The sequence below is a fragment of the Drosophila novamexicana genome, unplaced genomic scaffold (genome assembly GCF_003285875.2).
Source record: "Drosophila novamexicana strain 15010-1031.04,08,12 unplaced genomic scaffold, DnovRS2.1 tig00000462-arrow-pilon, whole genome shotgun sequence".
NCBI lineage: Eukaryota > Metazoa > Arthropoda > Insecta > Diptera > Drosophilidae > Drosophila > Drosophila novamexicana.
In genome coordinates, this window is record NW_020824806.1 from 3,325,656 (window position 1) to 3,340,894 (window position 15,239).

At 41.9% G+C, this 15,239-nt stretch overlaps 2 protein-coding genes across 4 annotated transcripts in view; one reads left to right on the forward strand and one right to left on the reverse strand.

The window, feature by feature from the left end:
• LOC115760530 overlaps positions 1–15,239 on the forward strand; it is a 39,861-nt gene that overhangs the window by 10,958 nt on the left and 13,664 nt on the right. Inside the window, exons 1-2 of one of the 3 annotated variants that reach the window (XR_004017670.1) lie at positions 11,216–11,315; positions 12,509–12,685. The exons of 1 other annotated variant lie outside the window; for it this stretch is intronic. The gene's annotated coding sequence lies outside the window, so the exon portion shown is untranslated. Of the gene's footprint in view, positions 1–11,215; positions 11,316–12,508; positions 12,686–15,239 lie in introns of those variants that run through there. One more of the 3 variants, XR_004017671.1, reaches the window with a different exon arrangement.
• Positions 1,371–2,806, reverse strand: LOC115760529 (glutathione S-transferase 1). The gene is made up of 3 exons (XM_030701909.1): positions 2,743–2,806; positions 2,532–2,630; positions 1,371–1,994 (listed from the first exon to the last, which is right to left on the reverse strand). Exons 1-3 carry the CDS (start codon positions 2,754–2,756, stop codon positions 1,421–1,423), a joined length of 687 nt encoding a protein of 228 aa, XP_030557769.1. The 5' UTR covers positions 2,757–2,806; the 3' UTR covers positions 1,371–1,420.

The window sequence follows — 15,239 nt, forward strand, 5'->3', positions numbered from 1 at the left end:
GCATGTGCAGCATAAACTGACAACAGTTGCGGGCACAAAATAGCTGTTGCACTCAGGCACTAAACTAATATGGTTAGGGTGTGCGTGTGTGTGGGTGTGCGTGTGTGTGTGTGTCGCTCAAGTTGTTGCTTTCAGTTAGCATATGCTGCACAACAAGTGCGTTGGCAAGGGCGACATATTTGTTTTAGCTCTTACTGCAGTTGTTGTCGTTGTCGTTGTTGTTGTTGTTGTTGTTGTCGCTTGCTGCTGCCTGAGCTGTCGAGTGCTGCTTCACGTGACCAACAATTAAATAGCAAAGTGCAAAAATTTGTGGCTTCAGTTGGAAAGCGACTCGCCTGCAATTCAACTGCCCAGCTCTTTGAGTGCGACTGTGGCAAGTTGCATAATGAACTGGAGTAGCTATTAAATAGCTCTTTTACATAGTTTTGCATTTTTATTATATTTGTTGCACATTTTCTATATGTCTGTTTCTTAGTCTAAGGCTTATTCACCTGAGGCTACAGTTTGAAGGCATTCTGCATAAATTGTGTTGCCTGCTTTCTTATACATCTTACTTGGCCTCTGCTTGGTTTTTGATTAATTAATAAGCTGGTGTATAGTTGATTAGTGTCTCAAAATGCAATAATCTATTATATAAGCTTCCTTTTGTAATTATAATCCTAATTCTTCCAGCACTAACTTAAATAGTTTCCGGCTGTAGCCAAAAGCGAACTGCAAAAATATTATTGCATACTTTCAACCAGAACTCAAAGCAGCTCGCAATAAATTGTGGTGCATACTTTCAGGCGGCGCAATATAGCTTCGCTGTGCCTGGTACAATCCTGCTCAAAGGGCAACTAAGATAACTAGCTGCAGCAAGTCTTGCCGCCTGCTTCAGGAATTGTTTGCTCTGCCACAGACTTGGCCAATAATTATCAGTTTATGGCCTCATCAAAGTCAGTTCAGTTCTTGTTATTATTATTGCTTATCGCTTTGTAGTCGCTCGCTGGTGGAAATCAATCACAGTGGGGCAACACGCCTGCTCGTGACAACAAAGCTCAAGTGGCCGCAGGGCATTGTTAACAAGCTTAACAGCTATAAATGCGATCACTTACAGCTCGTAATCAATGACTAACAAGCAGCAGCAGCAGCAGCAGCAGCAGCAACAACAACAAAATCCGTCTAAAAAGTTTGGCTTATAGTCTTTTGGCCAACAGTCTATGCGGCAAGTTGTTAGCCCGAAGCTCATAAAAATAAAAGTTTTGCCATTAGTTGTCCAACAGCTGCGCATAACTGTTCCCCGCCTCCAATCATATTTTCTCTGCGCCTGATGCTTCCTTTCAGCCCGCCTCACCCTTCAAATGAAACTCAAGCAGCGCCATTGTATATAGAAAAAAGATGCCTATTGTATTATAGTCCATATTGATTGATGTCCGGCCATTCAGTTCTGTCGCTGGGACAGCAGACCCTTGACCAGGTTGACCAGCAGCTCCAGACCCTCCTGATTGTTAGTTTTATAATAGGGCAACGCCTGCATTTGGCTTAGCCATTGTGTTAGCTTTGGATACTTTTCGGCATCGATGGGCGCAAATGCTGCTGCCGTGGACACCGTTGCCACGCTGCATAAATCCGCAATGGTCAGCTTGTCGCCGGCCAAATAGTTGCCCTGAGACAGACACTGCTCCAGGCCATCGTAGGACCTTTGCATGTAGCTTATGCGATCCTCGGGTATCTGCGTGACACCAAAATAGATCACAGGCTCCACAATGAAGCGCACCCGGGGAAACAGATGGCCGCAGTCGTAGTAGAGGCGTGCATCTATCAGACGACGCTGTGCTGCATCCTTCGGATACAGTGCCACGTCCGGCCCGGTATATTTATCCGCCAGATAGCTGCAGATAACGTGCGAGTCGCTCACCACGGTGCCATTGTCATCCAGCACGGGAATCGTGTGCTGTGGGTTGAGCAGCAGAAACTCCGGTGTCATATGCTCACCTGCCTTCACATTGACCGTGCTATAAAAGAGAAAGAGAGAGAGGGTGGGGGGTGAAATGCATATGCAACTGGTTTGTTGGCTTTTAAGCCAGTAGAGAGTATTTTTAGCTGCCTTAACTGAGATGTGTATATCAATAGATATGTTGTGTGACATATTTGAAAATGTTGCCAATTTTCATAATCAATTAACATACACTTAACACATCACCATTTACATAAGCTTCACTTAACAGTGATTTAACATTCAGCTCAAGAGTCTTTTATTATACATATATGGTATATTGTGCATTTAATTGAAGAATATAATAGTAAAGGCTCTGAACGTGTGCAATATGCAAACAAATGTACAAGAATTTGACAAACGAACTTTCAATTACCATTTACTATGTTAAGTAGTTAACATTTCGTTAACAGTCACTGTTAACGACTAGCTTAGTCGCATTCCGCTCGAAAAAATCAAAACGATAAGCTCGTGGGGCATGTGTAAATCGATAAGCTTTTTGCTATTTTGTTTTGTTTTGTTTTTTTTTTTTGTTTTGTTTTGTTATTAAACTCACCGCAGATCCAGTTCGAGTCCCAAAGCAGCGGCTGTGAGCAGCACCGCGCGGCAGGGCGGGCTGCGTGGCGCATAATAAAGAACTGGTTTCTTGGTTGTTCTATGGGAGAGAGTTGTAGTCACAGATAAACTAGATAAATAATAGTTAATGTTGATTGCCGCTTTGCATGCGCGAGCAACAAACAAAAAGTAATAAACAAAATTGAACTTACGCAGCGCTGCTCATTTTTTATTAATTGTCAGCCGAACAAGAATAACACAAACTGTTCAACGTGAAGTGCGAAAAGCAACTAAAATGAGAAAGCTGCGATCACATTGACAGATAAAGTGAGAGCGAGAGAGAGACAGAGAGAGTGGGAGTGGGAGCTAGAGAGCGGGAGCTTAAAGCTCAGCGCAATTTGAATTTAATTTCGTGGCCAGCACAAAAGTATGCTTTAAATAATTGATGAATGGGCGTTGACAGAGTTGCAGAAAAAATACAAAAAATGAAGGAAAATTTCGAGTCAATTTTAGGGCGCTGCGGACAAAACTTTTCGGTTAGAGCGCACAAATTAAAAACTTTTCAAAAGAATAACAAGTGGAAACGCGCGAGTCAAGTGTTAACGACTGCGCCATACGCTGTTCACTGTTTTTATAAGCTTAAAGAGGCAGAAAATAGTCTGCAGAGTCTGATGACTCTTCAAAAATAAAACTGGGATAATTAAGGATAAATGAATATTTTCTGCGTTCTATTATATTGAGACTTCCAGTCGGAGTCTCCTGCCTAACCTATATACCCGCTTTCACTTTAGAGTGCACAGCATTCTTGAAGTTCGGGTCCAAATAAATGCTGTGCTGTGCGGGCGCAGATTTTTGCATTTAAATGGGTTATACACTTGATGAATTAATTTACTTATGTGTTAATTAAATTACTGGCAATTCAATTAAGGAACTCCTGCTGTTGCCGCGGCATATTCAATTGTTAAATGATTTGCACGTTTTTTCTTTACGACAACAACAACAATAACAGTTAAGCGGATTTTGTCCCAAAGCAGCCCTTGGGCCAGGTGCAAAAATTAAATTCCTTTAAGCCGATTTCCGTATTAGTTAATGGCTCAGCCGAAAAATGCGCACGCGACGCGATTTGCGTTCAAGTGAACTTTAATTGGATTTTTAGCCGAATGATCGATATATATATATATATATATCAGATGCGATACGGCTCCAATTGGAATTTGTGCCTGAAGTGCTGCTTGGAGTGTGCTCAAATATTTGGTCACGCGCCGCAGCGAAATGGAAATGCCAAAGCCCCAAAAGTCGAGACAGGTCGACAAGTGGCGCCTTGGCATGCAGGTGAGCTCCTTGCCTGGTGACAGGCAGGGTGTGGGAGTTGGAGAGAGGGAGTGGGTGGTGGTGGGGGCTGTCAAGTAGAGATGTGCGCGGGGCTTGGCATTTCTTATGCTTTATAAAGCCTGGAGCGAACTGGCCCGGCACGAAAACCAATAAATATGCTAGATAAATATATTATACTTTTGAATTTGTGAGGAAAAGCTTCTTGTTTGCTTTTGAGGAAGACATTTTGTATATTTCCCTAATAGACGTTTCTTTCGATTATTGTTATCGATAGTTCGTGATAGGGATGAGATTAACTACGATAAATAGTTATGATCAATTGGTGCTTATCGTTTTTCATCGTGCCTTTATTTTTCGTGCTTTTGAGCTGACACGAAAATGAATTTGGAGGCACGAGCTCGCCAAGCTTGGCCCGCGTCCATCTCTATTGACAAGGACCCAGGGCTGTCAAAATGTTGTGAAAGCAATTTACAGTTATTAAAGCTTTTAGTGCGATCAAAAGTGAGACGCCTTTGCTTGTCCTGGGCATTAAATTTAATATCGTAATTGAGTAATTTCTCCAGGCAGGTGGCGGGTCTTAAAGTGGGTTTCTCTAAGGGAGCGGGTAATGGGGCTGTGTTGGGCCTATTGAAAAGCATTGACTAATTGATTGCCATTTGACGAGCGGCATTTATCTTCATAACTTAGTTTTGTGCGCGTTTAATTGAAATCACAGACAGACGAAAAGCGTGTGAGATTAATTGCCGTAGAAGGCGGCCATTAGGGATTCGGACTTGGACATGGACATGGACATGGACATGGAGATGGAGATGGACATGGATACGCACTTGAGTGCTGCCGCTGGCATTGTCCGCGCTTCAAGTGGGAAAATCCAGTTTTATTAATGGTTTCGCCAGGACAACAATAAAGCGAAAGGCGTGCGTGGGTCGCGTCAATTGCTCTGCATTTCCGTCTGACCCAAAACATAAATATTACTTAATTCTGCCAACTCTCTTTACCCCTCTTTCTGGCTATGTGGCGATTAATAACAATTAAATGTCAGTCGGTTTTGTTGGCTAATTGCTGGCATTGAACGCTGCGGCTTTAAAGCTGCCAGCCAGTCCAATGCCAAGGACTCGCTGGGCCACATATAATGAAAATGTGCCAGGAGACAAGTGTATGCATGAGAGGACATCAGATAAGGCACAATAAAGATGTCGCCGTAAAATGCGCCCCCTACCCGACTCCCAGGCAGGCGGCTTTTGTTTTTATTGGAAATGAACTGGCGACATGGGGGCCCGGGCAACTGCCTGGGGTGGCACCCGGCATATAAGTATATATACATGTATATAAATCGTTGGCTAAATTAAAAGTGACATGCTATTACTTGGATATAGATATGAAACAAGTGGCAGTGCTCGAGTCGGCAGTGCACGACCAGCAGATGCCCTGTAACCGAGTTGTAGCTTATTCTAGATCTGTGTATGCCATAACAGAACCTGCATATCAAGTTGGCTGTCTCTAGCTTTTAAAATCTGCGAGATATGCTCCAAAAATCTGATTTTCAAATTGATTTTATCGATATCTGGGAAACGGGCTTAGATATTGTTGTTGTGCAATAAACTTGACATGCGCGAGCACTAGAAGATTATACATTCCAAATTTAAAGTCTCCAGCTCTCATAGTCCTCGAGATAAGTCAGAGAGATAGACAGACAGGCGGAGGGATGGGCATGGCTAGATTTAATTGTGTTTGATGCCTGTTACATGCCCATATGACCCATTGAGAAGTGGGTCTAGGGTAGAAAAAGCAGCCATTTAGCCAAGTGGCCGAGTCAAATGAAGGGCAGGCCCAAAAGCTGACGGCCAATCAATGCCAACTTCGGCATGCAAATAAAACGGACCCCAACAACAACAACAACAACAACAACAACAACAACAACAACAACAACAACAACAACAACAACAACAACAACAACAACAACAACAACAACAGCAAGAACAGCCAGAACTTAAAGCATTCTTAAAACGCTCACTCAACTAAATACACTCAGAGAAATCGAGCAGGATGAGTTGCCGCAAATTCAGTTGAATGAATTCTCTATTCACAATTTTCAAGAATGATTTCATTTCATTTATTCAAATGCTTGAATTCAAACTTGAATACAATTTTTGCTTTAAAAATGAGCAGACATAGGGAGGGAGAGAGAGAGAGGAATAGAGAGAGTGGGAGAGAGTTAAAGTCAAGAAAAATGAAAAGGAAAATGCAATTCGAGCGTTTGTTCATTTGTAATTTGAGTTTTTCATGGGGATTTGCCTGTGCTTAAACAAATTTATTAGCATGAAAATAGATTTTATATACTAACATAAAAGAGGATGTTGACTTCATGAAATAAGGGGATTATTGGAGGTCATTAGTGGAGCACTCTGATTATAGAGATTTTAGCATGAGTTCCATACATAAAAAGCTGTGAAGGAAAACAAAACATTAAAATGAATCTAGGAATGCCGTTAGAATATGTTTAAAGAAGCAGGAATTGCGCTTCATTTAACAGATTGAACATCTTTTTGACAACTTTTATTGAAAGTAGAAAGACGCATCGGCCTAAGGCTCGGCACAACTGAGCACGAAGCTTGGGGATCAAAGTCTTTGAGAATATGAAATGTTTTAAGGCAAAAAGAAACAATTATCTTTCGAGTGAGGCTTCAAACTCATTTGAGAAAATGTATTTGATATTTGCCAAATCCCCAGTTCTTGTATGGAAAATGCGGCTCAAAGGTTTAATGATTAAAATCTTATGTTTCGGCTTTAAGATTTTCCCCACATGACTGACATGAGCAGAAACAGTTGTTTCCATCTTTTCTAATATATATTATATATTTCGTGAGGTTCAAGGTCTTTTTAAAGCTTTTCACGTGCGGAAACTGGGCGAAAAAGTAATATCGAAAGTCTGAAGCACAAATTATGCCACAGGCAAGGTCGGGGAATATTCGCTAGTATCATATAAAGCCAAAAGAGTAGCTCATATAAAGAAATTTTCTTTCTTCTGTTGAGCAACAGTTCCTATGGCAGCTATATGATAAAGTGGTTCGATTCTGTCAGATCTGATATACATATGTAAGCCCAGCGACAAGTTCTATGAAGATAGCTTTAAAAGCAGCAGAAAATCTATGAGCATGGAAACAGACAGACACAAAATCATATTTGTTTCTCATTAGTTAAAGGTTAAAGGTTATTTGCTTCGAAGAAAATGATTGTAATTCGATAGTCTTTCTATTTTTGTGCTTGTCAATGCCAAAAAATGGCATTCCCGTTCGATATCTAGTTTTTGATTTTTCAGTGCATTCCTGTGCCAAAGGTCGCCCTGTCGCTGTCCATCAATGTCCAGCGGCGCCTCCAAGCTGACCTCCTGACCGTCTCCGGGCTGCACGACTTCAGGGTAACCCAAAAAGAAAGTGGGCCGCATATTTGGCAGAGTCAAGTATGCCGCCAGCTGGCCTCGGCCTTTAATTTACTTGGCTTGGTTTTTCCGATATCATGTTATCGCTGCGTGCGGAAAATCGTGCGAGCAGTTTTCCGCTTTGATGTCATTTTATTGAACTTTATTGGAGCATAAAAAAGAAATGCGAAATGTTGCTGCTGCTGCTCATAAGACTCTGTCAGATGGCGCGGCTCAGATTGCAGGTGATGCGCATGCATGAACCAGGTAGGGGCGTGGGCGTGGGCGGGGGCGGGTGGTGGTCGGGCTGGAGGGAGGCTTAGCATATGCTGTTAACAAACGTTTTTATAGCCGTAAAAAGCGCTCGCATGAATATGGATTTTTCATTTCTTTCTTTTTTTTTGTGTGTTTTGTGGCAACTTTTCGCGTTTGCTTTCTCATAAAGCTGAAGCTCTGTTGGATGCGTTGGACATTTTATTGGTATTGTTTTTGAAGGCCGCTGTCGGCACTCGACCTGGCTGTTGTTGATGGATTAGCGAGCGTTAGCCAAACAGCCGACGTTACTCCCGGGTGCTCTCGCCCACTCCATGCGGAGCACGTTCGTCCCCGTTCAATGCATCATCAAATGGTCGCAAAAGCTTGACAGGCACACACGGCACAGCTCGACAGCTGACAGGGCCGGGTCCCTGAAGGCATTAGATTACATTGTTTTGTATACGTTAACAGAGTTTGGCCATTAGGCAGTCCGAAAATACCAATTGGGAAATCCCTTCGCCAGCTCAACAAGTTCTAATTTGCTGCAGAGCCGGATAAAAAAACACCTCTTTTCAATCTGTTGATGGGATTATCAGGTTTTCGCATAAAGCTGAGTGAAACACAAGCTGAAAGAAATGCTGTTGCATACATTAAGCTACATTTTGCTAGCCAAGCTTATCGAAGAGTATTTTATTTTGGAAATATAATAATAATGAAAGAGCTTCCGGAAGGATGTGGCACAGCTGGTGTTAGGTTTTTAAAAGGATTTTCGGTTTGTGGGATATTGAGAGAATCTCAATTAACAATGCAAATTGGAATATAAATATAATATTATAACTCGAATTCAAATGCTGATCAAATTTTGCGAACTCCAAGTGAATTAAAGTTCGGTTAAAGTTCATATTATACAAAGGAATGAACGGATGCTTAATTAAATACAGCTTCAGGGAAGCACATGTCAAATAAACCTGTCCAATTTCAGCCACAATTTCATGTACTGCAGTCGGATTTGTTGAGTGTTCTAACCAAGCCACATCGGATTTGAAAGCAGATACACAGATGCACAGACACACAGAGTGCAGATACAGATACAGATACAGATACTTAACCTCAAGTTTAATGGCAGCTGCCGTCGTTTTTCAAGTGCTGTGTTGCAGGCAGCCTGCACTCATGCAACAAAATGTTGTGGCTTCTGTGCTGTCTAACTGTAATTTTCGGGGCAGTGGCAGTCAACGAGTCGACTGCTGCTGCTGCTGCTGCTGGTGCAGAAATGTTCTGGCCAAGCGGATTAAGTATCAGCTTTCAGCGCTGCTCACATTTGGCAACTGACTGCTTGGCCCGGCTGTGGCAGTGGCATGTTGAGGCGCCTTTTGTGGCAAATAAGTTGATTGAATGCGAAATTTTGAAGCGTAACATAAATCGCAGCTGAGCAGCAACAATGCGTACAAATTTAATTTCTATAAGGACGGCTGAAAAACAACTGAAAAGCTGCTGATTTTGTTAGAGGTATATTCATGCACATACAAACGTATTTGGATTGTTTTCTTGTTGGGTTTTATAAAGCCATTTATGCGTTGAAATTGTATAGATTTATGAGCATCTATATTCCTTCTTTTTTTTTTTTATATATATTTATCTTGGGTTTTGTGGCCCATTAAACATTGACCCTTTTTTTGGTCATAAAACGAGAAAAGTTGTTGAACGTAAATTACGCATACGCAGCGTATGCAGCGCCTGCAAAATTCACAAATGCTAATTGGCAGCAGGGCTGCCAACTGGACTGGATTTTGAACACACACACACACACACACGCGAGCACTTGGTAAATCAATTAATTTATGCAGCACACACTCTCAGACACACACACACACACACACACACATGGGCGTGCAAAGAGCAGTCCGCTGGGCACACGCAACAGGAGATTCAATTACAGGCGATGCCGAGCATAGGAACAAAGAAACGAAACGCAGCATGGCGCTCAGCAGCTTATTAACTATTGAAATTGATTGGGCGCTGGGGCAACCTATTGATGGCAGCCACTGTAGCTAGGAGTTAGGAGTGAGAGGGAGAGCGCTATACGATATGCTAATGCCCAAGCAACAACCCATTCTTAAAGCTCTTGTTGTTTTTGCTACCTAATCGTGCTTAATTTGCTGCCGACGAACAAAGACACCTGCGTGCCAGCCTGCAGTGGACAAGGGGGAGGGGGTATGGAGTAGAGCTTGCCAAAAGTTCGTTGGCATTTAGCGGCTTACGGGTGCGACTTGGTGCGGGTGCGGGAGAACGGCGTAACTTTCGCCGTTAAACTGAAGGTTTTTATGCTAATGTTAATGAATACCTTGTGCACAGTTCGAAAGGTACATAAATTATATAAAACAATTCTAATTACGTTTTAAAGCCGCACTTTAATGGCGTATTCTGTGCAGCTGTCACGTGTGCCAGTTACAGTTCATAAATCTTGTTACCTAATTTGCGACAACGGCACAAAAGAGCATTAAATCCTTGTTTGCGAGACTTACATATGTGAGCGTGTCTCTCAGTGTGCGTGTGTGTGTGTGTGCGTGTGTGATGGGGCTAAACAAATGTTTGCTGTCTAAAAGGGTTGTTTTATCTCCTGAAAATGTCACAAAGCTAAATGTGTGCCCCCCCCCCAAAAAAAAAAGCAGACTTCAGCTGACTTCAGTATATGCTTTATTCTTACGCTCAATGCAGGCCGTAAATGTTTAATAAGTTTTTGTTGCAGCTGCCGCTGCTCTTTTTCATAAATAACTTAATTAATAATGTCTAATTGAATGCACGTCGAATTATTTAAGCGACTGCATGTTGGACATTTTAAATGCGCGCCAAATGTGAACGCAACGAAATGGAAACTGAAACGAATCGAGAGCTGAGCGCAATCGAGAGCGGGCAACCGAATGAAAGCTCGCTCGCTCTGGCGCTTATCCTGGCCGCAGTGCGCTCATTGGCGCTTTTGCTTCGGCGCCGCGCGACGATGCTGGCTGCCCGGGATTGACACACATTGCCAGGCAAACGGCTGCAGCAGCCGCAAACAGTACCAAAAACAACAACAATATGTAAAGCCGCCTGATCCCTGGCTCACAATGTTTATCTTATCAGCGCGCAGATGGCCGAATGTTAACGCTTACATAGCCCCATAGCGAACCACCCACCCACCCACACAGCGCCCACAACTCAGCAGCACAATTGCGCGCTTGAAAAATGTTTCGTTTTTTGTTTGTTTGGCTTTTTCTGTTTTTGACAGTTCATAAAACAAACAAACAGTCAGGTACTACAAAAACAAACTGTTTTTGTTTACACACTCTAAAAAGTTTGTTTTAGCGGCTCGCGCAACAGTTTTAATAGTCCCAGCAACATTTGCTGGCCTCGCAACATAGTCCAAGCCGAGCTACAAGTGTCCCTAGCGCAACATAGAGCACGCACTCACACTCCGCCCCCTACCCCGCGCTCTAAAGGCGCACGTGGACACACACACACAGAACCGCTTTGCTCACTCCCACGCTCACACTCTCTGCGTTTGGCGGTCTGTTCCATTGCCAAAGCGTTGCGCTCGCCGAAGCTTTTGTGCCCATTCGTAGTGCTGGCATTTCGTTTCGCCATTTCAGTTCCTCGTTGTAGTTCAAAGCGTACGGTTCGTCTAAGCGGCTGCAAGAACTGCTTGAAAACATTTGAAAAGGGGAACAAGTTCAACTCAGCTGAATGCGAAACGTGCGCGAAGTGAGCAGCAGCAGGCAGTCCCATTGGCCAACTGAGTGAAGTGTAAATAACTGTAGTTACCCCGCACCCTACACGAGCCCCTTGCTAACTCCCAACACACACACAGACACACAGACATACGCGTGCGTTTCATCTTCATCTGTTTATGTTTGGTTTTGTGTTGTGTTCTCGGTTCGATAGCGTTGTCAACCCCGCCCACTGCACCGCACCGCCCCACTTACCCCTACCCAGCCAGGTGTTATCCATTAGCCACTGTAATAATATGCTTAAATTATGTGTGCGTGCTGCTGCCTTCTTACTCATTATTAATATTATTTTCCGTTTCACTCTTAATGCCTTTTGAGAATTGCAGTTATTTATTTTTTAACGGCATCCGCTGAATTCGTTTGCATTTATCATTGCCTCCGCCCTTCGCATTCGCATCCGCAACGGTAATCGTGCCATGTTGATGGAGATTGATATTGAAATGTCAACAATGCTTGCCAATATCCAATTTTATATATGTATATATGTATGCATGTATGCATGCAGATGTGCGTCTGTGTGCGTGTGTCAAGTGTTATCGGCACAAAAACCAATTAGCTGTTAGCATTGCAAGCACTCAACAGTCGAACCGACCGCACGCCCTCCCCCACGAATCAGTGGCAATTGGTCAAACAAAAGTTTGGCGCGTGGAGCCCTTAAATAACAAAAGCGCTGCACACTGTGCACAGTGCACTGTTTTAATTGAAAAACTTCGCCAATTGAACTTTAATAAACAACAAAAGAGACCGAGACGGGCAAATACGTAAATCGTGCAGGCAACAGTCGAAGGACAAACTTCTGCAGGTTTCGCTCTAATTTTCAATTAAAAGTACACCTCCCTCCGCCCCCCCTTCCCCAGCACCCCCATACACACACATCAAAACCCAGGCAAAAAAAAGCCAAAATGGCTGCCAGATGCATTGACCACAACAACAACAACATCAACAACAAGTCCTGAAGTTTTGATCCTTTAGCTTGTCCAGCTTGAGGCTGGCTTGTTCCATTGTTCTGGCAGCTTCCTGTCCGCTGCTGCGGCTTTCCCTCGTCTGCTTTGGACAGTGAAAAGCTGCCTTCGAATTTTCAGGCTGCGAGCAATTAAAATATGCATAAAATGTAAATGAGAGAAGACCACTTGGCAAACCCTCAGCCCGCCTCTCCTCCTATAAAAGCGCCCGTCTTAAGTTTTCCTTTTCCACACAAATCTTGTTTAGCGCAAACGAAACAATTTTGTGCCAACTCGTGTAATTGAAGTGCAGCAGCAGCAACAATAGCAACAATAACAAAAAACAATAACAAAAGGACAAGTGAATGAATAAAATTTAATTATGAGATAATCGTGAAAACAAAACAAATTAAATAACACAAAACGCACAGGAAACACATTTACAGTAAGTCCAAATGAGAAAATGCAACAGTGTGTGTGCGAGGGAAGGTGTGAATTGGGGGAGGGAGGGCGGGTGGGTTTGCAGGACACGCTGATAATGAATGATGAAATAAGTTTGCAGCGCCATTAATAAACGTGCCACAATGATACTCTACATATGAACAATGCCACAGCGGGTGTCCTGGCGTGTGCGTGTCCTTGTGCCTGTGTGTGTGTGCCTGTGTCTGTGTGTGTGTGCCTGAGTGCGTGGGCGTGGCACATGCGGCGACGCTTCTAATTAGAGCTCTGGCAAGCAGTTGATGAGGGTAAATTGGCAAATAATTAATCGCCGGTTAATTAAGGACTTACATGAGCCAACGCCGTAGCCAGCTCAACCTGCTCCTTCTCCTCCTCTTCCTCCTCCTCCTCCCGACCTGCTGCTGCTTTCAGGCTGTCGTCAATTTTGGTTAGTTGCTAATTAAAAAGCATTTAAAAGGAATAGTGCAGAAAGAATTTTTTAAATTTAATTAAAGGCATGGCCTTAGAAGTGTGTATAACATATATGCACATAAATGCAATATTTAAGTTTGCATGAATATTGTGCGTATAATCAATCCTTACGTCCAGTTTTTAGTTAAACAATTGTTGTGTTAGAAAATGTTTTTCTTGTCCAGAAACACATGTTCTTTTATATGGATCGAAAACAGGAAAATTCTAGAACTATTTCATTCTGGTTGAAAAGTAAATAATCTAAGAAATATACTCCAAACACGTTACTTGAAATTTAATTCAGATACAAATTAAAACTAAAAATTGGTGAAATATTAAAAGAAAATTTATATTACATGGCGTTAAGCTGGAAACTTCCAGAAAAAGTTTCATTCTGATCAAAAACTTAATATGAATCTTTCCGTATACAATTCTAGATTATTATTAATCATTTTATATTATACGACAATAAAGCTAAAAACTTTCTGGATAGTTTCCATTCAGATCCAAAATTGAATATTAATCTCTGATAACATCTTCAAGGAAGTTTAGATACAGAACAAAACAGCAACAACTATAAAGTATTAAAAATGATTTATCTAATAATAATAAATAATTTTTTTTTGTACAAAGTATTTCTAACATATTCATAAATGTCAATAAAATGATATGCTACACGAGCTGTCATGCCATTGCATCTATCTATAGGGTATATCTGCGAATTAGTGAAATATTTGCAATTTATTTCGTTGGCCGACTCGGCGTATGCGTAATTTGTATATGCGCGGCTGCTGCTGCTGCCGTTGCTGCTGTTGTTGCTGTCTCTGAACTTTGTAAACATTGAATACTTGTTTATATTTGCATGCGCAATTTTCAATGCTTCAGACACACTCGGACTGGCACTCGCACACCCTCATCTTTAAAGCGTCTTCTTTTTATATTATTGTTGTTGCTTTTGTTGTCCGTCTGCACAGTTTAAGGTCGCATAGTCATTCATTTTTTGAGCAGTTCCTGTCGCTCGTTGTTTAACACACACTCGAATTTGATATTCATTGAAACTATAAATCTTTTATGAGCAGTCGCTGCAGCTTAGCTGAGTCACATGCCATCCGCCAGCCGCCTCGGCGAACGTTGTTTTCCACAAAATTTAGCCAATCAGCTGCGGCCGCTATTCGCCTAAATACTTAAAACTGAATATGTTGGCCTTCGGGGAGGAGGGGGGGTTTATTTTTTCCCTTATTTTTTTCTTCAAGTCAATTTGAATGTTTGTTCGAGTAGTTCGCAGAGCGGTAATAATTTTATTGCATCCGCATTTTGCTCAATGTTTTGCAATGCTCAGAGTGTAAACAGTTCGAGGGAAATGAATGTTCAGAAAATACTCGCATTTGAAGTGGAAAACGCTTTGCTCAAAAAAGTTTAGATAATGCTTTCCACAAACAAAAACTATAAATAAATATTGATTTATAGCGTGAACACAAACTAAAATAATGAGTTCCCCTTAAAGTTCTCTATTTACCATATTTATATAGATATTATTCATAGATATATTTTTCAAGAACAATTCGTGATAATAAATTAAGTTTTGCTCGAATTCAGATGATAAACGCATGAGTGACATTTATTTCATATTCATTTCTTTGTGCTTCGAAAATGTTATCTAGTTAATATATATATATATATATTTTTTTTATAGATTATCTGTAATATGTACTCGTTGAGTAGTTCTGTCCAAAGCAAATAAACACATGCTCTCTAATAAGGGCCTAATGAACTCGACAAACATATCAATCACGAGTCGAACTTCAGCTTAGCGTTAAGATAGTTTTTTAAGAGTGCTATAAATAATATATAAACCAGATTGTAGAGTTTACTAGGCGCATAGCTTTCTCTTGAAAGAGGTTTGTCAAATAAAAACTTGTTCAAGTTTAACTCCTGTGACAGCTGCATGATGAAGTAGGCCAAACTGGACAGACGGACAGACAGACGGACGGTGGGATAGACGGGCATGGCTAGATCGTGTCGCCTGTTGATGCTGATTCAGAATATGTATACATTATGGGGTCGGAGATGCTTCCTGCTGCCCGTTTCAT

Coding starts and splice junctions, on each gene's coding strand:
- LOC115760529 (XM_030701909.1), bottom strand. Junction 1,995..2,531: donor GGACTCGAACTGGATCTGCG/GTGAGTTTAATA, acceptor TCTCTTTTATAG/CACGGTCAATGTGAAGGCAG.